General features: G+C 39.8%; 1 protein-coding gene across 6 annotated transcripts in view; it reads left to right on the plus strand.

Annotated features, from left to right (window-relative positions):
- Positions 1-24539, plus strand: part of MPPED2 (metallophosphoesterase domain containing 2) — a 174572-nt gene that overhangs the window by 5278 nt on the left and 144755 nt on the right. For 4 of the 6 annotated variants that reach the window (XM_057553647.1, XM_057553649.1, XM_057553648.1 and 1 more), the window contains exon 2: positions 665-914. The exons of 1 other annotated variant lie outside the window; for it this stretch is intronic. In XM_057553647.1, the coding sequence (XP_057409630.1) occupies positions 787-914 (128 nt within the window). In that variant the 5' untranslated portion in view covers positions 665-786. Of the gene's footprint in view, positions 1-664; positions 915-13392; positions 13416-24539 lie in introns of those variants that run through there. One more of the 6 variants, XM_007181007.2, reaches the window with a different exon arrangement.

Consider the following 24539-nt stretch of genomic DNA (forward strand, 5'->3'; position numbering starts at 1 on the left):
GAGGGTTTAAAGAAATTATATTACATTTAGCAAGAAGGATTTGCCTTCCATAAAGTTCTTGGCCAGAGTGGAATCCATATACACACCAAGCTTTGAGTACCTATGTGTGCTGGGAGCCACTGTGAAAGAAAAAATTATATGTGATGTGTGCATATATTATGCGTGTATTATAGTTACACACAGGTATCTGTTATGAGCACAGCATTTAAAATTGACATTTGGCATTGTGTTTTATGGCTGTGCTAAGCACCGAGATTTCAAATTATTCTGTGATACCAACTTTGTACAGACCAGACATTCCAATTAGCAGGGAAGGTTTGGAAGATTCTCCACTTCGAGCACAAACCATTTATAGTTAGACACCATGGCAACTGTGGAAGTGCCCCTTCCGTAATTCACGTTAAGTGCCATAATTATAATTAAAGAGGAAATCTTAGTTTGAACACCATTGAAATGATTTGCTAGCAGCCAGCCGTATCATTTGGAGTGTCATGTCCATTCTGAAGTACATGCTGGGTGGAGAGTTGGGAAAGGTTTTATCCATGAGGCAACCACACAGATTAAGATTTTTCCTGGACCAATTTCATGTCTAGGTGTCCCATCTGACATCGCTTAGAACATCCTCTTTTTCTTCGTTCTCATTTTTTTCATTTGTTTTTTTCAGAAACACACAGCAGTATTGATGAGTAGACCCTTGGGTTCAGAGATTGGGCTGAAACGCACCATGCCTGCTTCCATCCTTTGCTCCGGAAAGTTGTGAATTGCTCATGCCTATAGGGAGGAAGGATGGCACATGGGATTCCTTCTCAAGGCAAGGTTACCATAACGGTGGATGAGTACAGCTCCAACCCCACCCAGGCATTCACGCACTACAACATCAACCAGAGCAGATTCCAGCCGCCACATGTACATATGTAAGTATCACTCATGAACTTAAAATATTAGCCATCAGGAAACTAGAAATAAAATAAGAAATTCACTAATGACTTCTGCCCAGGGGAATAAAAGGTGTATGATTCCCCAAACAGATGGGTATCTATGGTTCCAAGTACAACTCAGAGGAATCCTCCACGTCGGTGTAACGCTGAACAATTCCAGAGTATGTCCTTTCAACTACAATTTGGCATTAGATCTTCAGAGCCTCTGAGGGTTGCCCGCATTTTGTGTATAACAACAGAGAGGTTAAGGTATTTGCCTAATGTCGCACAGTGAATTTTGGCAGAGTCTCCTGACCCCTATTTCAGTTTGCTTTATGTTACACTGCTTGCCTCCATGATGAAATATCTTTAAAATTTCTGTAGTTTCCCCCCACCCCACACACCTCACCCTGCCACCCCTTTACATTCAGCTGGGAAACAGGCCTAATTGGGACTAATTGTCCAGCCACTGCTAAATCCATCGTCTTGCCTGTTGCTCGTAGAACGTGTGCTGCATGCTACAGGACTCAAACAATATGGGGAACAAAGGATTAAGGGACAGTGGAACAGTTGGTTCCAGGAATTGTACTTTCCCCTCACTCCCTAATACTATTTAAGTCATGTCTCAGTTTAAACTGTTTCAGGAGCAAAGTGTGGGAGAAATCCAGAGGCAAAGATTTTGCTGCACCTGGACGCACACCAGCTTTTTTTCCGTTCCTTTGCTGCAGGATGTGCTGGGCTTTCAGCAGAAGGGGCAAAAGGTCACCATCTCCCTTGTTTATTCAAGGCCTGGTGCTCATTCTCTATTAGACTCTTCCAATGTCTAACATGAGTCTTTCATAGTAGGACTAAACCCCTTTGCAAACCATTATATAGTCAAGAGAGAAAAGAGGTTAGGGCTCTGTTGACTGTTTTTGCCATTGCTGGCAAAACTGAACTCGGGGCATGTCCAAGTCACAAGCTCTTTTTTAAGTAATTGTTTTATTTGGGCATTAAAAAAAAAACAGTAGGTCTCCCCCCCCCACCCAACACGCACACACATACACACACACGCACACATACACACACACACACACACTCTCAACCTCCCCCACCAAATTTAGAAACACTAACCAAACAAAAAGATCCTTCTCTTGACTGCCTGGGTAGTATAGTAAATACTGGGATGTTACTTCGCAAGTATGCATATTCTGTAGAGCTACTCAATTATCTATGATGGGAATTCTGCAAAAAAAGGAGAAGAAGAAAAAGAGAAAGAAATCCTTGCAAATGGTTAATGCTAAACTATTTCTAAGATTTTTCTACTTTCTTTAAATCAGAATATATTCATGATAATGAAGGATTCCTAACATGGTTTTAAGGAGAGGTTTTTAAGGGGAATAAGATTTTTCTTTGTTAAAATGGCTTTTCTGAACAGTAATTGTGTTCATTTCAAATATTCCTTTTATTCTTCTGCTTCTGATAATTTATTTTTCTTCAAATATGTTATAGAATGTGTGCAAGCTGGACTTAGGATTCCTTTAGCTCTGCTTTGCTGGTGTGACGTTCTGTATTAAAGAATCACAAAGCACTTTGTGGATTCTGTTTCCTCCCAGGCAAAAGAAATATGTTTTGCCCCAGATTCCTTGGAAAATGACTGATAGGGAATCTCAGCTTATTCTTCGCTTGTTTGTAGCCCTAAGATTCCACTGGTGAGCTGTGAATGCACAGAGATATTTGAAAAATCATGTAACTTTAGGACTGATGTGCTTAGATCTAGCCATGAAAAATTCGAAGGATCAAATTATACCTTTTATGAAAACAAGGCTTGAAAAATGGAGTTTGCAGTGGCAGCCTAGACAGCTGTGTAGCCCTTTTACCAGACTTCCTTCCTAGAAGTAGAGAATTCTTCCACGGTCAACTTCAGCTGGCCTTTTCACCTTCATCACCCACTAAGGGCTTCCCACCTGAACCCTTTGTTCCAGCCACGCATGTCAGCTCTGCCACCTGAGCACCCCGTGAGCCTTTCCATCTCGATGCTTTTACTGTTTCTCACAGCTGAGACACTCACATTTACGCTCTGCTGAGAGCCAGTTCAGGCCCCTCTGTGTCTAGGAAACCTCTTCTATCTCACCCAATCCAAAATGACTGTGCCTACCTACCCCCCCCCCACCAACACGATGTCCCTCGTTATTTGGTGTTTACTTCAAACCAGACCACCTCCATTATAATTTCCCTCTCTGTCTCTCCCCTCTCTCCCACCTGCCCTCTCTCTCAATGATATCATTCATTTCTTAAAGGCAGGGATTGAGCAGGTAACAGGTGCTTAGAAATACTAATTGATTGATTGCTTGATTGATCCATTGATTTGATTGTGCATTGAGATGAGAAATTGTGATTGAGATTTGGAAATTTTCATTGGGATCCTTCTGTCCTGTCTTAATATTTTGAGTGTTTGTATGAACATGTGTGCATGTTATCAAAATGCTGGCCGACCTTTTCCTTGGCCTTTCTTTTCCGTGCTTGGTGCCCTGGCACAGTGACTGACCCATGCTGGGCATTCAGCTATCTTGGTTAAATGGGATCATGTTATATTTTAAAAGATTGCCCTGAGTCTAAATAGAAACTTAAATTGGCTGGAAAATACCTATAAAATGTTTAGTCTAAAATGTCTTAAGTTTTTCTAAAATTTTTAACATGTTATGGTAGAGCTTTACTCCTCTCCACAAAGATATTGTCTTTTCCACTTGAATAGTTGCTCATTTATTTTGCATGGGTTTCTTAAAATATTTGCTTTCCTTTGGCACTTAACAACTGAGGTCTATGAAGACCCATGACAGATCACCTGGATTGGAGTTACAATGCTGGGCCCTTAAATGATCTGTTATTTTCTTTCATGAAACCTAGTTGAGGTTTTCTTACCTTAGTTAAGGAATAGCTCACTTCCCATTTAATTTAGTTTGTCTCACCTCAGCTTTGTGACCCATCTTGGGCAATTTACTTCTTTTTCTCCCGGCCTCAGTAAATGTAAACATTTGTACCAAATGATAGTTATGGATCTTTTTAGCTCTGACATATTAAGATTAAGATTGCAATTAAGACATTTATTTGCAAGGTGTTGCTGTGGAGGGAACACAGATGCATAAGACCCGGTTCCCATCTTTAGAAGCTCATCCCTGATTTTAGAGTTGTTGTTTCCACCGGCTTTAAGGGTTTACTCCATGGTCTTGGTTTGGTTTCACCTGTGAGTTCTGACCAGGTTGCCACCAAGCTTTCTAAGAGTTACTAGCCTATATACATCTCTGCCTGTGACGTAGGGAGGATTTTTTTTTTAAAGAAAGCAATCCGATATGACCTTGGAAAAGAAAATTAAAGTGCAGTTGGAGTTGACAGGGCAGACTTGAACCCAGAATTCATGAGCCCCTCTTATCCAGACTCTTGAACATACTGATAGATGTGATAGTTGAAAACCAACAATTAACAGGGCTTCATTTTTCTACAACCCTGTCATCTTCCCCAGCAGAATGTTATTTAGTATTTTTAATGATGAAAATTATTTAGTATTTTTAATGATAGTGGGAGGAGGTGCTCAAGGAACCAGTGTAGGTCTGAAAACACCATCAAGATTTGGTATGTTTTAGATTATCTGAGGCCTAATGAAATGCTGTAAAACATCTTTAGTAGGGTACCCAACCATCTCCGTTTTTGCATCGGAAGTCCCACATTCCGGGAGACCCCTCAGTCCCCTGCAAACCAGGATGGTTGGCTACCCTACTGAGGTTAATTCCTCACCTTTTTCTTTAAGGTTTGGTTGCTAGGAAGCTCAAATCAAATTTTATTTTCAGTTTTAGCTACGTCCTTGTCTACGGCTTTAGTTGTCAACACCCCTGGAACCTTACTTAGCTCTTGTTTTTTTATACTTATTTTGAGGAGGCAGTGTAGTGTCGTGGTCGGAGTCTCCAGTGGAATCAGATTGTTTTATTTAAAACCTGGTTGCACCACTTACTAGCTGTGTAACCAACCGTGGACAAAGGTATTAACTTATCTGGTTTTTTTCCCCCCGTCTCTAAAGTGTGGATGATAAAAGTAGTGCCTATCTCCAAAGGTTGCTGTGAAGGTTAAAAACATTATGACTTGTAAAGTTTTTAGAGGAGTGCTTAGTACATACTCTGTACTCAGTAAATGTTAGCTCTTCGCATTAATGATTGTTTTATTGATTCTGCACCTTTTTATTCTAAGCTGTCTCAGTCCATTTTGAAAATCACTGGAGTATAAATAAATGAATAAATAAGAAAATCACTAGTAAGTTTGTCCTGTCTTCCTCCAGGACTCATTACTAGCAAACTTGGCTGGGTGGGAGTTTTGGCTGTCAGGGTTGGAAGGTGCCCTGACTTCTTTTTTAAAAATTTTTTGTTTTTAAATTTTTTATTGAAGTATAGTTGACTTACAAAATTGTATTAGTTTCAGGTGTACAAAATAGTAATTCTGTATTTTTATAGGTTATACTCCATATAAAGTGATTATAAAATATTGGCTATATTCCCAGTGTTGTACATGACATTCTTGTAGCTTATCTATTTTATACCTAGTAGTTCGTACCTCTTAATCACCCTCACTTATTTTGCCCCCGCTCCACCTCTTACCAATCTAGCAACCACCAGTCTGTTCTCTGTGTCTGTGAGTCTGTTTCTGTTTTGTTATATTTGTTCATTTGTTTTATGTTTTAGATGCCACATATAAGTGAAAACATACAGTATTTGTCTTTCTCTGTCTGTGCGTTGACTTCTAATTGCCTGTCAAGGAGTGTCTCACCTGCCTTCAGTTACTCCACGGGATTGACAGTCCCAACGGGGCAAGGAATCCCCAGAGCTGAGTGTCACCTGCTTGTTCTCTGCAGAATCACAGTGGCCTTCATTCACTTGTGCTCGTCTCAGGCCCTTGTACCCCCATCAGTGTCTTAGGCTCTCTACCTATGGCTCTGGTTACAACAGAAGCATCAAGAGTTAACCATAATTAACTAGGACTGAGTACAAAGGGCACAGCTTGAGCTGGGGAATGAGGACGGTACTCACATGGCAGCTGAGAATGTGGTCTGAAATCAGAGATCTGTATACACATGCTGATCCCACCAGTTACTAGCTTGGCTAGGTGATGATGGACAGGATTACTGAACTTCAGTCTTCTCATCTGTAAAATGGGTTAGATGAGTCTCTAAGACGGTTGTAAACAATATATGAGATGATGTATATGACATAGTGCCCAGAAGATAGCACTTCATAAATAGATGCTGTGATAATATTTATGGTCTTGTGCATTAGCTGGTGAGCATGAAATAAGTGTTAACATCTTTTTGTTTGAACTGCTTGCATAAAACTTGACAGTCCAACTTGTTCTTGTTGCTTTGTTGTGTTTTACAGCATCTGTCAATGTTTGCTTGGACATTGCTAATCCGAAATGATCTGAAGCTTTTAGGGTATCTGGGTGATCATTCCATGCCAAATTCTTACAGGATTTTGTCTGATCTGAAGTTTCATTCTTACATGGTAGGAAGTAAATGTTTATTTCAGGTCTGAATTAGGTATCCTTAGATGCAGGAAGAAAGTTACAGAAGAGTGTTACAGAATGATGCCATTTGGTTAAAAAAAAAATCTCAAAATGTGTAGAAAGATAAATACCAACATTACTGGTGATCATGTAGGGAATAAATTTGCAAACAAATCTGGGGGAGGGAGTGATGGGTAAAGATCTTACACTTTTTATTTTATATACTTTTGTATAATTTAAATTATTTTTATAAGAACTATGTAATACTTTTATGATAATAAAAACCTTTTTTTAAAGAATGATAAAAATGTGATTTGTCTACAACCCCTTCTGCTTTGTTAGCAAGATCTGCATTAAAGGCTCACTCTAATGTAAATCTTCTACTTTCTTTGAGCACTGCTTCCTTGGGAGGTACCTTCTTCTGTTTTATGTTATAATCAAGGTATAGACCAAGGGCTGTTCATTGGTTCAGTATAATTCAGCTTGGTCATGTGTGGGAAGATGTGAGGCCAAGGATGCTGACTACTTCTTAATCCTGTAACTGGAGGGAAATTTCTTTATGAAGTACCTTCCAATTCATTTTTGAAAGCCAGCAGAGTATATAGTATCAGTAAACAGCTTGCTATAGTGGATGACTTGACGGTGTTTCAGGGAACCTGGATTCTGGTCCTGTCTTGGTCACTAATTAGGTTTGTGATCCCGAGCAAGTTGAGCCTCTTTGAATTTCAAGTTCCTCACCAGCCATTGGACTCGATGCCCTTTAGCATCGTTCCTTCCTACTCTGGCAGTCTAGGGTTTCTCCTTTTCTTCTCTTTTCTTTAGTCCGTTTGAAATTAAGAACACAAATCCCTCATCATTAGTGATATTCTGTAGGGAAAGACTATAATAGTGAGATATCATGGGGACGCTTTGGAGGGGGGAAGACCAATGACCTCTTCCTCACACAGAGGAAGAGTATCAATGAATGAGCGAACATCTGGGGCTCTGTAAAATTGCACATTACTAACAAGGTAGAAATTCATCCTTTGTTGCAGAGCTGGGCTGCATTCGCTGTGCAAAAAAAAAAAAAAAATTTCTAAACATTTTTCTCTTGGTAAGCTGCTTTCTCCTTCTCATTACAAATTTATCACCGGCCTGAACATTAGCATGGCCATAATTTCTGTTAATGTTTTCAATCTGAAATTTGTCTTGGAGATGGCTGAATGGCCCTTTTGGTTTGTGCTCATATATAAACACGGGGTATTTTTCTTTTCCTCTCTCATTTCTTTTTAAAAATAAGTTCTTTTTCCTATATGCTCCCTGAGGGCACTGGTCTTGTGGTCCGTGGCAGTTAGACTTCATTTTAGAACTGACTTATTTCCTATTCCGTCGATTTCTTTGTTTGAATTCTGGCTTTAAAAAGGCAACCTAAAATTAAATAATTTTTTTTGTCCATATGGATTTGTTCTTAGAAACTTAGCTGTATGTTGCTTAACTGGGTAGTTTTGTTTGTTTGTTTGTTTTTGGTTACTTGACTCTCTGGGAGGGTAAAGAACTTTGACAAATAAAGTGGATTCTTTCTACTGTGGTATGCCTGGATTTCAAATCCTGAAGCAGTTATCTACATTTACAGAGAGAAAGATTCATACGGAAAGTGTGGCCAGTTCCTATCCTGAAACTAGGAACTCGCTGCTCACCTCTCCTTATGGATTAAATTTATCTCCTGCTCTAAGTACAGTTTTTTAAAAAATTTCTTTTAGGGAGACATTTTGATAAAAATAGACAAAATGACAAGACTAGCTAAACAGGAAGTATTATAATAGGGAGTCTGTATTTGAAACATGCTTAATTTTAATTCTGAGATTTAGAGCCAATGAAGATGTAGATTTTAAGACATAAAAACAAAGCTAATGCCCCTAAATCTGCCACATTTTGTATAACAAACTCTAGGTAGTTCTGAACTATTTCCAAAAAGGAGAAAAAGCTCACCGAGTCTGGGAAGATCTATCCACCATCAGCTTGTTTTTCTTCTTTTTCAGTATTTCCTTAGCTCTCTCCTTCCCATGTCTCTTCCCCTTTTAGACTTTCCTAGCATCCTGGAAACAGGATGTTTCAGTAGCTATCCTGGCATGATTAGGCTATTATTTCAATATTAGTACAGACAAAACTACCACACTTTTCCAGACCGCCGTGTTAGTCTGCCTCTTTTTTTTTAATGTAAAGAGTACACTTAGAGGCTTTGTCTATGTAGAAACACTAACTCTGCAAAGAGGAAACTCTGTTGAATTTATTGGCCTTTGCAGTATTTGGGTCTGCATATTTTTCTTCTATTTTGCTTTGAAGATTTTTTTTCTTCAGTTTCTGTCCCTTTAGAAGGATAAAATATATGCAAGTAAGAAAATGCGTTGTTGCAGGCTTTTCATTTTTTTTCCTTTACCACAAATCAAGAATATAAGTCCCTCTAGTTGGTTTAAATTTTTGTATGGTTTTATATTAAATAGCAAAGCTCTTGACACTAGTTGAGAAAAAAAACAGGAAAAGAAACACTAGTACTATTTAATAAAGCAAACAAGTAAATTTTCAGTACTTGATACTATTACGCCTTAAAATTCCAGATGAGAATTAAACCCTTCTTGAAGTTCATTTGTTGGTAGTGGCTTCGTTAAAAGATTACAGGGCACTACACCATAACATGAACTCTACTCAAATCCATTTATTTCTTTGGATAGACAGTCTCTGAAACCTTCCAGCTCAAAGATTTGACAATGCTTGGATTGGAAAAATATCTTTTCCCATCTTTTGGTGGGCTATTTTGGCATTGCTGCTGATTGGCTAAGAAAAGTGGCTTACTTGTAGTATTTAGTTTTAGGTATTTGGGCCACAGACCAAGTTTCAAACCGTTTACATATTGTACACTTAGTTTAAAATGTGTTTTGCACAAAGACTTAAAACTGAAATCAAGAAAAAAAAGTGAAATCTCCCATCAGCTAAGCAACCTCAGCATGTTTCTCTAATTTCCTGAGTTAGCCTTTTGCTATGACATAGACATTCTACCAGCTCTATTTTGGTCCTGAGTTTTGGAAAATTTTTCCCCCTTTTGTTTCATTTTGCTTTGCCTTAAGACTTCAGAGATAACCACAGAAGCCTGTCAGACTGTATTAGGCATTTTTTTAAAAAATCACAAGTATCATACCCATTGCTCTTGGTTTTGCCTTATATTTAATATATTCCATTTTTCTTAAAAGTACCAACTTTTGCATGTTGGTCCTGCTTGGGTGGGCAGCAAATATAATGTGGAGATACATGTTTTATGGAGAAGAGGGAAGATAGTGGTATATGTGAAGGAGAGAGAAAAGAGGAGAGGGAGGGCCTAGCAGATATATTCTGTTAGTTCATAACTCTTTCTTGCAATTATGATGTCCCTGGCCTTGGGCTTGACTTTAACACCAGGAGTGTGTCAGCATCCCTAAACAGCCTCAGCAGGAAGATAAGACAGATTTCACCTTGGCTTTGTGGGGTATGCATGCCAACTCTACATAACAATGAATCCAGCATTTGAAAGGATCAGAATAACAATTTTTGATCCCTGAGAAGGAGCAATTTGGTAGGCCTTTTTAGGTAACTCAGAAGTTGAGGTTTGCATTTCAATATATATATAAAAAAAAATCCATTTGAGAAATAGTGAACTATGAACTGGCTTTTGAGAAATGTAAAAGTATCTGAAACTTCAATTGCCCAAGGTCTGCCATCTGTTAGTATCTAGGAGACTTACCATGTGCTGTGCTCAAATTCTGACTTTTACAGGTTAACTTGTTTTCACTTTGTTCCTGACCTTCACATTTTGGGCACAGCTGGATGCACTGAAACCTATTTTGACTCCACCAACTTAGAGAAAAGAAGAATGAGGAGGGGGGAGTCTTTGGGAAGAATAGACAGACTAGGAAGGAGGTATTAACTCCTAAAGGATATTAATTCCGAATTCTGCCATAATGCAGTTCAAAGAAGGATCTGTTTTCCCCCTTGTGAAATATAAAGGCATTGGTAGGTGTCCTTTTCCTTACAGAAGAGTGAGTCCACTACCACCCCCTTGCCCACTGACACTCTTGAGAATTCAGAAGGGAAATAATAACCCCGCGGGAGGTGGTTGGCCCCATGTCGTGCCCCTTGGTGGCGGATGGCTGGCCTGTTTTGCATCTCTCCATCTCGACCCCTCCACCACGTTAACGGCAGCCGGCACGCTCCACTGTTTATCTTGGAATTGGATACCATCATCTTGGCAACCAAACTGGGACCTTTCCTGCTCAGATTGTTTGTCATTTGTTGTTAATTATCTGTTACCATAAATTCTGCACTTTGAGAAAAAAGGGAATGTTTTGAAATATTTCCTCCAACATGTAAGTGGAGCTTCATTTTCTGTGGACAGAAGAGGGGAAAAAAAGATCAGCCCTTTTGGGAATGGGTTTCAGGGAAATCAAATGCTCTGGTTTTTCAGACCGGATGGGTTAGATCCTGCTCATGCAGCCAGGATTTGCAGCAGAAGAACCTTTGCAATTCAGGAATGGTCTGTATTTGTGAGAGGTACCCCCTTTTGAGGGGAAAAAAAAAATTTACCTTGACATAAGGAGTTGTGCTTTTATCGCAGTCTCTTTGTGCCATAATTGTGTGTTGTGTGTGTGTGCGCTCGAGAGCCTGTTCCCTGCAGTCAGTTTCTCACTTTCAAAGGTTATTAAGACAAAGCAGTCCAAAGTGAAAAGTAGCTTCTGCTTACCTGCCTTTATGAGGCGTTTATTTTGTCAAGTGTAGAATTAAAATGAGCTTTCTGGCCATTAGTGGATTTTAGTCATGCCCCCTCACTCTGCAGGGAAGGTTGCGTCTCCTTATAAACAAACAGCACTGTTTTGTGAGGTGCTGTATCGTGAGCCGAGGGAGCCACCGCTGGACTTACTACTGTCTTAACAAAGCGGTCAACAGAAGAACAGGAGACAGGAAGAATGCATGCATGCATTTTGGAGGGGAGAGTTTGGGAGCGAAGTGGTTATTGCTAAGCAGAAATCTAGGCACATTTAAAGACATAAAAACTGAAATCGTTTGAAAAGTTCCAAAAGAAAGTATATCCAGAATCCAGGCTGTCTCTCCACCCCGGGACCCCTTACATGTGTTCGCTTATAGTCTCTGTGGCTAGTATCTCATCTTTACCATGGGGATCATAACAGTATATGCTTCCATAGGTAATGGTGAAGGTTATATTAGATGATGCTTAGCATTGAGTAAAGCACTTAGCACAGTATCCCAACGCTCAATGCATGGTAGCTGCTGTTACTGATATTGTTTACCCACAACATCAATGCTTGAACTTCAGCAGAGTTTTAATGGCGGCACATGGACCATCATCACCATAACGTTTTTTGGTTGCCATTCAGTTTGGTGTGTCTGTTTTCTTCTTGTTGAGGAGCTTTTGTTTTTGTTTTCCTCTCACTGTTAAAGTTTTTAGGGTTGTGCTGTCTCCCAAGGGGTTCCCCACACTGGGAGGGAGGGATTGCGTGTCTGTTAACCTGCTGATAGTCAGGGGCACAGACTTAATAAACACCGATCGCAGCTCCTGCCTGCTGCTTGGGACAGTGTAGCTCTCAGAGATGTGCCTTTTCCTGGAGTGGAGGAAGTTGCTCGGGTCTGCTGCCTTTGGTTTCTGCAGAGCCAGAAAATGTTCTTCCCAGCCTTAGAAGGAAGGAATCCTGACGATGGTGTTGCCCCTGAAATAAAACATCCTTTCTACGTATTCCACTTCCGTTATCCTTTTACTTCCTCTCTCAGTGTTTTTTAAAGGGAGTACGGTAGGTGTGTGTGCATTATTTTAGAGCACAGATGACAATCAGATTTTAGGATTAAGTAAACGAGTATTAACCTAGTGTCTCAGATTTAGGAACAGTTTGCGTATGAGAACGAGAGACTGGATGGAGGAGAATGGAGGTTGAAAAACGCACCCTCAGACTGCTCTGGGGGAGGCTGGGAGAAGGATTTAACACTTTGGATTCTTTAGAGGCCATTAAAACTCTGATGGGATCGGATTACCTGACTGCACATCTGAAACATGAAACTCTTGCCCAAACCGTGCAATCGAGTTAAGCTCAAAATTCAAGGCCTTCCCCTAAGACTGGCCTCTGGGTAAGCCTCACTGCGGATGGCAAAATGATTTCCTTTGAGAGAAGCAAGACTGCAGTGCGGTTTTTATGGCCAATTGAGCCTGTATTTTGGTGCCAGCCAGACAGTTGGCAGCACTTAGTGCCAAGTTCGGTGATCTGTCCACCAGTTTTTCCCAAGGTCTTCAATTCCGTCTGGATTCAGGGCTGACATTGAAGAGAAGTACATTGTAAATCCAACTTCCTAGGCATGCCTCCTGAATTTTTTATTTTTTCCAAGTGGAGAGGTACTGAGAGGTGCCGGGAAAGCAAGAGGCTGCTCCCCTGCCGTCAACTTTGAGGCTTGGAATGATGTCCTCCTCCCTAAATACACTTCCTTTCCTCTCTCCACCTGCGTCACTGCTTCAGCGGGAGCCCCTACCCCTTTCTCTGGATTACGTGAACCCTTTGTGTGTTTGGACTCAGAGCACCTACAAGGAATGCTTTCCCTTGGTCGCACTTTTTAATAAATGTGTTTTCTGAGTGTTTGTGAAATGTCCGTCTTCCACTAGGCTTTAAGCTCTCTGAAGGCAGCAACTCTTTTTATTTTGTGTTGCCCATCTGTATCCACAGCACGTTATCCCAGTGCTATCACATTCTAGATACTCTCCAAATACTTGTTGAATGAATGAATGACAGTTGAGTTTTCAGGGATTCCATGTTCTCTTACTACGTGCTTCCCCACGAAGTGTGTGCTCCCTTGGAATCATTCATTCAATTTGAGAGCATGTATTTAGACTTGATGGTATACTTGGCTTTAAAAAGGGTAACTGATGAGTCTCCCGTGTCTCTTTCAGGATGGAGCTGGACGAAGCTCAGAGTGAGTATTTCTGATACTCCTACACTAATGCTATAACCTATCCTGCCTTCGGTTGACTCTTACTTTGACAGTAGTAGACTCTCATTTCTAACACAGGAAAAATATCAAAGTTTCACTTTCATCTTGACCCTAAAGATTTGGGTTTCCTATCTTGTTCTCTACCTTAAAAACTGAGGTATTAGAAAGTATGTTGTCTTAACTCCTTGTAAAGTGCTTATTTATTTATCCTGTTTGGCATCAACTATTATTGGCTAGAAGCTTGAAATTAATTAGGATATATTTCAGCCCGAGTACCAGGAGCCTGTCAGCTGTCCCTAATATGTGGAGTTTACCTGAAATGAAGACCATGAAAATGGGTCATCTCTTATCATGGGAATCACACATTTTGCATAAAGTGAACCAATTTTATTCTGTATCCTTATGTTTTTAACAACTTTACTTTTTTTTTGTAGTAAACTCTTCTAGTTCTTATCATACGACTGTTTTCACAGAAACCTGTGATTTGGGTTTACTACAGATAACACCATTATAACAGCATTGGTGTTATATAGTGATTGAAAGCCTTCTGAAATTTTTGTTTTAAAGGTGAAACAAATTATGTAATGGATTTCTAATTACTAGTGACTAAGCTATAAACTTCTTGAAAAGTAAATGATAGGGACTTCCCTGGTGGCGCAGGGGTTAAGAATCCACCTGCCAAGGCAGGGGACACGGGTTCGAGCCCTGGTCCGGGAAGATCCCACATGCCGCGGAGCAACTAAGCCCGTGCTAATGAAGACCCAACACAGCCAAAAAGAAATAAATAAAATAAATTTATAAAAAAAAAAAAAAAAATAAGTAAATGACAAAAAAGTGCTGCTGAAGAGTGCCAAGCTTAAGGAAGAATTTTACAAGGGGCAGAGCATAAAAGAGGGGAGAGAATAAGAGAGATTTGCATGGCAAGCACTTTGGGGCAGGAAGTTGTTAATTTAGGTGATGGGCTTTAGGTTTTCTCCCTGACTGTCCCCTTACTGTGTCTACTAAGAAAGGTGTTGTATAATTAGGCTTTCTGGAGATCCCCGTTGGCTGAGGACCTAATTAAGTTTCAGGACTAGAGAGCTGAGCTGGATGGAGTTGGGGGGGCTTTTGGCCCTGCTGGTCGAAACCCTTTGATGGACCTGCCTCTTTGATAAGTACCTGTAGTGACTGGCAGTGACATTGTTTGGGGAAAGTATGGTTTAGTAATTGAGTAGTCAGTGCTCCTTAGTATATGAAAATCTCTCTTTAACATAGGGAAGACACCAAAATCCACATGTGCAATTTAAATGAGCTTGTATTCTGCATTATAAATATGCACCGGATGCCAAGTAGAAAACCGGAACACTCTCTCAGGATGCTGTTAGGGCCAAGCGGAATCTCATTAGGGACGGCTTCAAAGATCAGTTCCTCGTGTCCATAAAAACAAGTGTAAATTATCTGGTGCGCGCCTGCTGTTAGCAGTTGCGGTGTTGCATTATGCATGATGCCAGACTGCACAGAGGGGCCGCAAACCGCTCGGAGCTCCGAAATAGATGTGGGGATTCCTCCACCCATACATAGATATTTTTTTGGTGCTGAGTCCTACATTTTGGAAATTTATTGGTGTGTTTCAGTTAATGGAGGGTGCCACATACAACCTGCTCGTACATTTTTGATGAATTGGAGTCAGTTCGGAGAGGCGTGATAAGGCTCTGAATTGTTTATATGAACGACCAATCTACTCAGATTTATGTATTTTGTCCACATCTGGAGTCAGATTAGGGGCATAGCACAGTGCCTGGTACAATAAATAGTTACTGATGAAGAAGTGAATAAATGGATGTCTTCTTCTTGGGTCTAGCAGTCAGAATAATGTAGAAATGCAAACCACCCAGCCCTTGTCTAGTAGGGATGTTTTGCTTATTTAGGGAGACAATCAAATGTGTCTGAATTAAATAACACTTGATAAAATAACCGTGTGTGCATTGTTAGTAATAGAAGGATCAAGGTGTATTTTTGCATACCTGTGTGCTGCGCTCGCTGTGAGGGAAACATGTAAAGACTTTTACATATGGACAGTTGGCACCCCAGAGAGTTTAAATGACCAGAGCAAGGTCACACAGGATGCCTGACTTACAGTACATTGTGTGTCTCTTTATGACCCTTAGTGGGCAGAAGGGGCTTAAGCAGCTTACAGTTTGGGGCAGACAATAAATCCTAACCGATGTCCACTGAAAAAAAATGCATAACATGAACGTTGTGAGTTAAGTTTTATTTGGGGCAAATGAGGACCATAGCCTGGGAGACAGCTTCTCAGCTAGCTCTGAGGAACTGCTCCAAAGAGGTAGCGGGGAAGGTCAGTATATTATATATATCTGATTTTAGTGAAGCACCAGTTCTGGCAGAGGCTGGCTGCTAGTCACGAGGAGCAAATGTCTCCGTTAATGATTTTAGTACTTTTCTAGATATGAGGAGATGCAAGAATTTGCGCTCATAAAAAATCTTCTCCTGAAAATATCTTAACTATCTGAAGTCCTGTTCTGTCAGTTTTCCCCAGATCACAGAGGTGCCTCATTCCTGGTCTCCATCCTGAACTCCTTTCAGGGAGTGTTGAAGGTCAGTGGCTGTGGTGGATAGTGACTTAATCCTTGTAGAGACAGATGGCAAGTGCCAGTTTTTAGTTGGCAGTGAGTAGGAGAAGCGGGGGAGAATTTCTTTAAGAACACATCTGAAATAAGCCTTTTACGAGTAATCTGACTTCATTCTATTAAATTGCTTTCCAATTTTATTTCCTGATTTTCCACTGTAGACATAACCCAGGTTAGTCAAAGGGTCTTCATGTCTAATTCTTTTCCCAAACATGAAAGAAGGAAAGCTCCCTGTAGGAGGCACCCCGTTACGGAAAACTGTTTAAATAAAACAGAAGCAGCTATTTTCTGCCATGGAGGATCACACTTTGCTTTCATTTCATAATATCTCCTCCTTTTCTTACCACCCATGTGTCCCTTGGTTCCTCTAAAACCTGGCAGCGTTTTTCTGTACCTCAGAGTCCAGAAACCACGGACATTTCCTACTCGGAGACGACGCATATTGGAGGGCACTTGCATCTTTGCTGGGATGTGGGAACTGAGAAGTGTGGAGCCATATGCCGTGGACTTGGACGGTGGCTCACATTCCAGACAAGTGAAATGGTTTCTGGCCCACTGCTTGTGCTGTGCGGGAATGAGCAAACCTCCACGCTTCTAGGTCTTTTGGAGACATGAAGATGGAAGGTTAAATGCTTCAACACAGTACCTTTTACAAAGTTCAATTTGAGTACAGTTTTGAGACCTGACCGTGGTTGTATATCAAGGGTTACTTCAAAGTCACCTGCATTTTTGAGAATTTCTCAAAGGTTGCTATTTGGAAATAATCTCTCTGACCAAAAAAAAAGTGATGTTACCGCATAGAAAATTGCTTCCGCGAGCCGTAATCGGTGTTGGCATCACTTGGGAGACCATCGAAGTGTGTCTTCTTCACTAAGATTGAGAAACCCCATAGCCACAAGTCACTCTGCAAGGAGCATTTCCAGCCACGTGCAGTTTTCCTCTTGGAAAAAAGCTCTGTGGTAGGTGTGAGGTATCCTATTAAACTTCTTTATGTTAAAACTGCAGCTGGGCCCAAGTTGGCTTTGGCGATGGTCCTCTCTGTCTAGGGTGCTGCAGATCTAGCTATCAGACAGACTCTCACCAAATGCCTCGGATGCTGGTGCAGTGGCCTACAGCTGGGCCTTGGCTCAGTTGCTGGTGGTGAGCCAGAAGTACCTGTTAGATCTTTAAAAACGGAGCAGCACAGACAGGTAGAAGAATTCTTCCAGCTCTGTTGCTTTTCTGGGAAGTTCAGAGAGGGCATTTGGCAGCAACTTTTGCATTCAGTTCTAACTACTGAACTTCGTAATAGGAAAATTATCTAATAAAAGCTCTAGTTTTGGGTGGTGATTAAAATGAGTAGTTCTGGAATGCTCAAGACCCCCACTTAACTGCACAGAGAAGCTCATAAAATATGCATGGTGAGGAGTGCAGCTAGTGAGTATATTAGTTGTAGCAGTCTATACCTCCCTGTAGAAATTATACATCTCCATTGTTTATATACAAATGTGTGTGTATGTATCTGCACACATACCCACAGATGAATGAAGGTTTAAAATTAAACATAGATGAAAGTGTTTTCTGAACACTGCTTATGGCTATCTAAAAAACAAATAAAACATTGGACATTGTTTGCATGGGGGTTGAACACCTCAGCTAACGATTACTAACACGGTTGACCTTGTTTTCTATTGAGGGCACCGAGAAGCTACATTATTAAGCATATTGGGTCAACCCGGAGTTCACAGTTAACATCATTTTTCTTTCTGTGGAGATGAAAAGGTCTTCAGCCAGATTGTTTTCTTTTGGGTTCCACACCAGGTGGGGGGTAGCATGAGTTTTGCATGACTATGGCTCTGCTCTATAAATAAGCAGATTCAGTCTTTTGTTTTAAATGTAATCAGCAAGATTGCATTTGCATTGCTTGTAAGTGAATCGCATAAGTGAAATTACATTGCCTGCATCTCATTTGGTATCATAAAATGTTACGGGATGCAGGCTGTTTTTCTCCAACTAAAGTGTCTTCAGTTGGTATTAGGGTGCTTGCTTTTATTTTCCTTTGTGACCAAATTTGTTGCATTCTACAGAGCTAGGGCTCATATTTTCACTTAGGTTAGTTGCTGGAGAAATACTCACTCATGTTCCCTAGAATGAGCTAAGATATTGGTTCAGTAGCGGGTAAATGGGAGTTTTAAGACTATCTCATGTCGTGTAGCAAGTGATTGGTAATCACTTTCTGTAGTTTGAGACAGACTTCTGCTTACTAAGAGTAAATAAACGCCAGTCACTGTTGATTGGAAGTATAATGCAACCTAAAGCTTTTCAGGCAGTTATGTAAACCACAAAATGGTTTACATAAAACAAAACCCCAAAACTTCAGTTAGTCACTTTTTTTTAATGACCAGTATAAAATACATATCTTAATTGGCTCTTAGGATATTCTTAAGGCAGATGACTTAAAAGTCATTTTGAGATTCCCCCGCTTATTTCCTTGAAAATAAATAATTTAACACAACAGTAATAATCACTGACTTCAAAAGTCAGTAATTTCAGTGACAAATGAGAATGCCCTATTTCATAGATCCCTCCCCCTTCCATTGAGGTTTTCTTAATTCATGAATTTTTCAGGTGGAAGTTGAGGGAAGGGTATGAGTTCTTAGATAACCTAGAACATGGTGTGGTTATCCACAAAACCGCTGTTTGTTAACTACATTACTGATAAAACCCCACAAGGCAGCGGGCAGCTGTAGTGCTGATTAGGCCCTTTGGTAAATGTGAAAACTGCTTTCAAAAAGAAAAAGTATGCCAGTTATACTGATATACCAACAAAATCGAAGTGCTGGATAACGAATGATGATCTTTAGTTATTTGGATAGTTATTAGTAGAAGAAAAATGGGAAGAATTAAATGTGATGAATAGGAAATGTAAATATCAGAGGGTGCGTTTTTTGCCTATCAAAAGAGAAGACTTGAGAATACTAAATCCAAAAGCAAAACTAACATTCTAAAATAGCTTACAGGTTTTTTTCAGTAAGACCTTGAAGGAGAAGTGCAGTTTTGTATTCTCATTATCTTAAAAAAAAAATGTGTCTAGAAAAACGTTTCATATGGAAGGAGAGGATTGAGTATAACTTCTTTTTAATTAGTAAATTTTTAATTGAAGCATGAGACATAGAAGTGTGCAAATTAACTGTATTTGACTAAATGAATTCTCACAAAGGGAACATGCTTATGTGATCAGTATCGGATGTAGTTTTAAGGATCATTTGTTTTAGTCTGCAAAACAATATTCTAAAGTCATAAGATTGTAAATATCATAGTCTCTGATAAACTTGTATTAATAAAAATTGTAGAGACCTTTGTTACTAGCACTGTGTGATTTACAAAGGAGATAATTGTACATGTTGGGATCCCAGGGGTCTCCCTAGGATTCCTCTGTAGTTGGAAGTTGCAGGGCTGAGCATATATGTGACTACTGTGACTTTTATTTAAACTGGTCTCTGAGGCATACTTTCCATTTGTAGTCACTTAAGATTTCCTGAAGGCTCCTCTCTGTGATTTGATAATTCTCTGGATAATATTTCCAAACCGATGACCTTCTTGAGATAAAATAATTTTTTTAGTCTGGCTTTAAAGACATCTTTATTTTCTATTCCATTCATCACCATTTTCTCATTGAAAAAATTAACCATGCCTATCCCACTTCAAATGAGCAGCTGCACTTTGAAACTAGATCCTTCTTTTGGCTGTAATTTTCCAAATGAGGAGAACTAGTTTGGCTAACTATTTTGAAAGGAATTGGTTGTGACTGTAAAGCATTTTTATGCTTTCAGTTTTTTTCTGTTCAAATTTTGGTGTGTTCCCAGCTAGAAAAAAAAAAAAAAAAAAAAGGGAAGAAGAAAGTTAACAAGGATGGAGGGAGGGAAGAAAGAAGGACAGAAACAAAAGAAAGGAAAAGGAGGGGAGGCAGTTCACAAAATACTTATAAGCAAGACAGCTCTTACATGAGAATAGCTTAACTCCAGCTTTGGAAGAAAGGGAAAGAATGACTCCAAAATCTAGTCTGAGAAAGACTTCGGGGCTTGAAGTATGACTGTAAACTACTGACACAGAGTTTTCTTTTCTTTTTCATAAATTCCCCCGAATAAATAAAATAGTAATAAAATACATACATACATACATATATGTGTGTGTGTGTGTGTGTGTGTGTGTTTATTCTGTTTGGTGTCATTTTCATCTATTCCTGCTATACCTACCTTGCTCAGTATGATTCTGAAACTATTTCGTTAGCGGTTGTCTTTGGAGCCAATTCATGGGTATATAAGGAAAGAGTTCTGTTTTCCAGTTACAGATATCATCTTCATACATATTCATTCATACCTTCCTGGTGAAGTCCTTAAGGTGCCCAAGGAATAAAATTCATCAGTGAGTTTTTAATTTTGACTTTCTCACTCTGGCCACAGGGCACTTTAGAGTTACCAGGCTAAATGTCTTCTTTGGTTGCCCCGAAGAGTTTTTATATAAATAGTACTACGGCAACCTTATACTTGTCTACAAAGGTACTAGACTGTCTACTGGAAAGCTGATCCAAATGATCCTATGTAAATGGGAAATATGGTCTATCAGCTTACAGACTGAAATAATTGCACATTCTGTTTAGGTGACCAAGATGGCTGATTAGAGATGTTTACTGATTGGTTACTTAACAAGTAGCCATTTTTTTCAAAGGAAACTAACAATCGTAATAGATTAGCTGGCTATATATGTATGTTAAATCTCATAATAACTAGGGAAGAACACTTCCAAATGAACATGAATTATAGCTCTGTTTATTATACAATTGTGAAAGCTAATAATTTGTCTTGACATAATAGCTGCCTTGAGCTATCAAGAGTCACGAATAAGTGAAAATACATATAAATTTCCAAAAATATATTTGAATTCTTATATTTTGATTATACAAAATTATACATTGTCTCCAACAAAAAGTTCATACTGATACCTCTAGTTAAGACAGAAATATTCTAAAACTCACTTAACCTTATAAAGAGAATGGCGAATACAACGGTCTCAGAGTTTTAATATGTACGTGCTTATTTGGCATGGTCATTCTTTTATTCATTCACTAATTCAAGTATTTATTGAATTCATGCTATGTCCCAGGCAAGCAAACTGCTTGAGTCTGGGACTGTTTAACAAATTGAAATGATAATCTCATAAATTTATTATGGGGGAAAATAATTCAATGTAATGCACACTAATGATCTGTATCGGCCTTGAATCAAAATTTGTCATAGCCTAGAGTATAAAACTAACCCTCATTATTTTGATTATCTTCCATTTGATGGCTTTTTCTTCATTTTGTTGTCTTATTTTGCTTGGTTAAACACTCTTTTTAGGGAACCCTTTTCCCCTCTCCTTCAGGGCATCTTAGATCTTCTGGGCTTCAGGGCAGACAGTCTACGTTAGACCAAGGAAACCAGTTAAAATGAGCAAACCAGACAGAACAAGACAAACTCCACAGAGATTATAATAATAATAATAAAAAATAATGGCTACCTTCTTTTGAGTGCGTATTGTCTACCCAGTAAGTGCTAACTGCCTTAATACATTATTTTATTTAATTCTTACCATAACCCTTGGAAGTAGGTGGTGTTATTCTCATTTTGCAGATAAGAAAACCAAGGCTAAAAGAAGCCGCCCAGAGTGACCAGGGTTTCACAGTTGGTCGGTGAAACATGTTTACCTGAGTCTATGCATCATGCTAGTCTGTCAAGGAGGCAGCGATAGACCCACAGATTAAAGACTTGGATTTTCACTGTTTTCTTCTTCATGAAGAAGCATGAAATAAATACAATCAAGATCCACAAACATATTTTTGGAATAGTTCCACTGATTGAGGCTCTGTAGAGAAGCATGACCTAGGATGACTTTTTCTCTCAGATACACAAGTATGGAGGAATTCATTATTAGGAGGCTGGGGGAATCCATGGAGAAAATCATATTGGGTTGAGACTCAAGTGGTGTAGGCTTCAGTGCCCTCATCTGTAAAATGGAACTAATACTGGTTAGAGCAGATGGTCTTCAAGGATCCTTGCATCTCAAGCATTCTAAGATTTTAGTCTGAAGTTACTCAGAATTCCTTGTATTCCTGGACTTTCCACTCAAATGCTATGTGGATTGGAAGATAATGCAAAGAGAGGTACAAATGGAAACATTACACTCACAAGTCATATAATTCCAGAAGGAATGCTCAAGACTATTAACCCATTCAGCTAAACACCCAAAACTGAGTATAAGCATTTAAGAAGAAAAAGATTTTCTCTACCTCTAAGTACATTTGGGGGCCTTTTGAAGACAGAGATTTCCTCAAAGAACACATTGATATGGAAGTATGAAATAAAGATGTGGAGACTGGGCCTTTTACTGACTGAAATGAAGAATTTGAGATTCCAGAGAAGTGTGTCAAGGATTTATTTCTTTCACTGGTTCTTAGACACACTCATCTAAGAATATATCAGTGGCCTGAGCAAGCCACTAGTTTCAGAATGGCTGCTGACTCACGCTTTGATATTGGACAAGTCTCTCCAGCCTTGTTTTCTTATCTGTAAGATGTAGTATAGGTCCCCCAAACTGCCAAAACATCTGTAAATCAAGTATATCTTTAGATGTCACACAAGCCAGAGAGTGACAATATTGAGATGGTGTTTGGAGTGATGGGGCTCCCAAGTGACTTGAGTTATGGCCGAATGACCAAGTCAGAGGACCTGGACTCAACGTCATTCCTACGGAGAGGAATAAGAAAATTCCAAAGTGAAAAAAAGAAATATGCAGTTCAGTGAGAATGGTCTGTCCTCTGGAATGAGTTAAATAGGTGATGATAATTCTGCTGTCATACACAATGGCATCGAGGAGGATGGTGGAGGAGGCCAGATCGTTCAGTCCAGCATTGCTGTGGAGTCCTGGAGACTCTCTGTGTTGGGGTTGGTGTGAGCTGCAGGTCTAGAAGGGACGAGAGGGCCTGTGGCTGTGAGGAGCGTATACTAGTGCACTAATGTAAGGGAGACCAGGCTTAAGGGAAGGCAGAAGTGGGGGATCTTCCAGCCCAAAGGTGTGGCAGCAGGTGGCAAATCTCTAGTGGATATTCTTGAGTTTGGGAGAAGAAATTTTAAAATAGGAACCCAGCCTTAAAGGAACAGAGTGAGGGCAAATGGATTGCATTCCCTGGAATTGTAGGTTATAAGGGCTTATGGCAGGAAGGAGGAGAAGCCCATTTCCTAGAACTGAAGTGGAAAGCAAAGCAGAGGGAGATGCCAAAGTGGCTTGTCCCTGAGTTGCTTGAGGAATGGATTAGGATTTTCTGGATGCCATCTATGGTCAGGGTTGGTCAGGGTCAGCCCAGAAGCCTGGACTGGGACTGAGCTGAGTGGTGGGCATGCAGCTGCCATAGCTCTGGGGAGAGAACTGGCCTGGGGACAGGGAACCTTGCTGTGCATTTGTTGGGAAATTCACAAAATGCCTGGAGGACCCTATGTTAGTTAAGGTGCCCCAAGACAAGCCAAGAAGTTTGAGAAGGGTGTGCTTTTTCTCTCTAGTTCTTAGTTTGCCTCATAAGGTTAAAAAAAAGGAGCAGTAGTCCTCAATTTCTTAATCTCTAGGTCTTTGACTTATGTTTCTGATTATTTATGGTCATAAAATGGTCAGTGTAATCTACCTGACAGCTTCCTCCTTGCTGTATAGGCTTTTCTTGTCAGTAATACTGAAATCCTTACAAAGTAAGACAGACCTGTGCCAGAGATGGTCCTTGGAGTTGTAGATACCATATTTAACACTCAAAGAACCCTTTAAAGTGGCTACGGATCCTTCCTTCATGAGGCTTGAATCAGGATTGAAACCCAGCTCTTCTTATGACAAAGCCCATTCTTTTTCAGGAGACCACCCTGACTCTCAACTTGAAGTACTTTCTTTCCTGTGTCTCGATCTTGTTTTTAACAGGAACAATGAAGATTTTCAAAATTCCAGCTGCTGTGCCTAGAAATCTACAGAAAGAAATGCTGTCTTCTCTTTGCATAACCTTTAAATGCTTCAGACAAAAATATGTGTTGGTTTGTTTTTTAACTGTAGGAAATGCAAATGTAACTCACAAGTTGTTTCTTGAGACCACATCATCCTTCCCAAATTTGAAAGGCACGGCACTGAATTTTGGATCTTAAGATGATGGTTGTGGGCGAGCATGGAGGTAGTGAGTGAGCCCTGATGTTTGTGTTTTCTGACTTCAGTGTTACATTATGTGACTCTAAGCAAGATCTACATTGTTTTTTTACTACATAAGCCTTGGCTTTCGGCGTCTCTCTTTTTTTTTTTTTCTGAAAGACAATATAAGGAACGTGGTAGTTTACTTTATAAAGTAGGTTTGATGGTGCAGTTGGCGGCAAATGGTGTTGAGTGGTGATGGAACAGTGATTTTTGGAAATAAACTGTGTAGGGGAAGAAGAGGAAA

The sequence above is a fragment of the Balaenoptera acutorostrata genome, chromosome 9 (assembly GCF_949987535.1).
Source record: "Balaenoptera acutorostrata chromosome 9, mBalAcu1.1, whole genome shotgun sequence".
Classification (NCBI taxonomy): Eukaryota; Metazoa; Chordata; class Mammalia; order Artiodactyla; family Balaenopteridae; genus Balaenoptera; species Balaenoptera acutorostrata.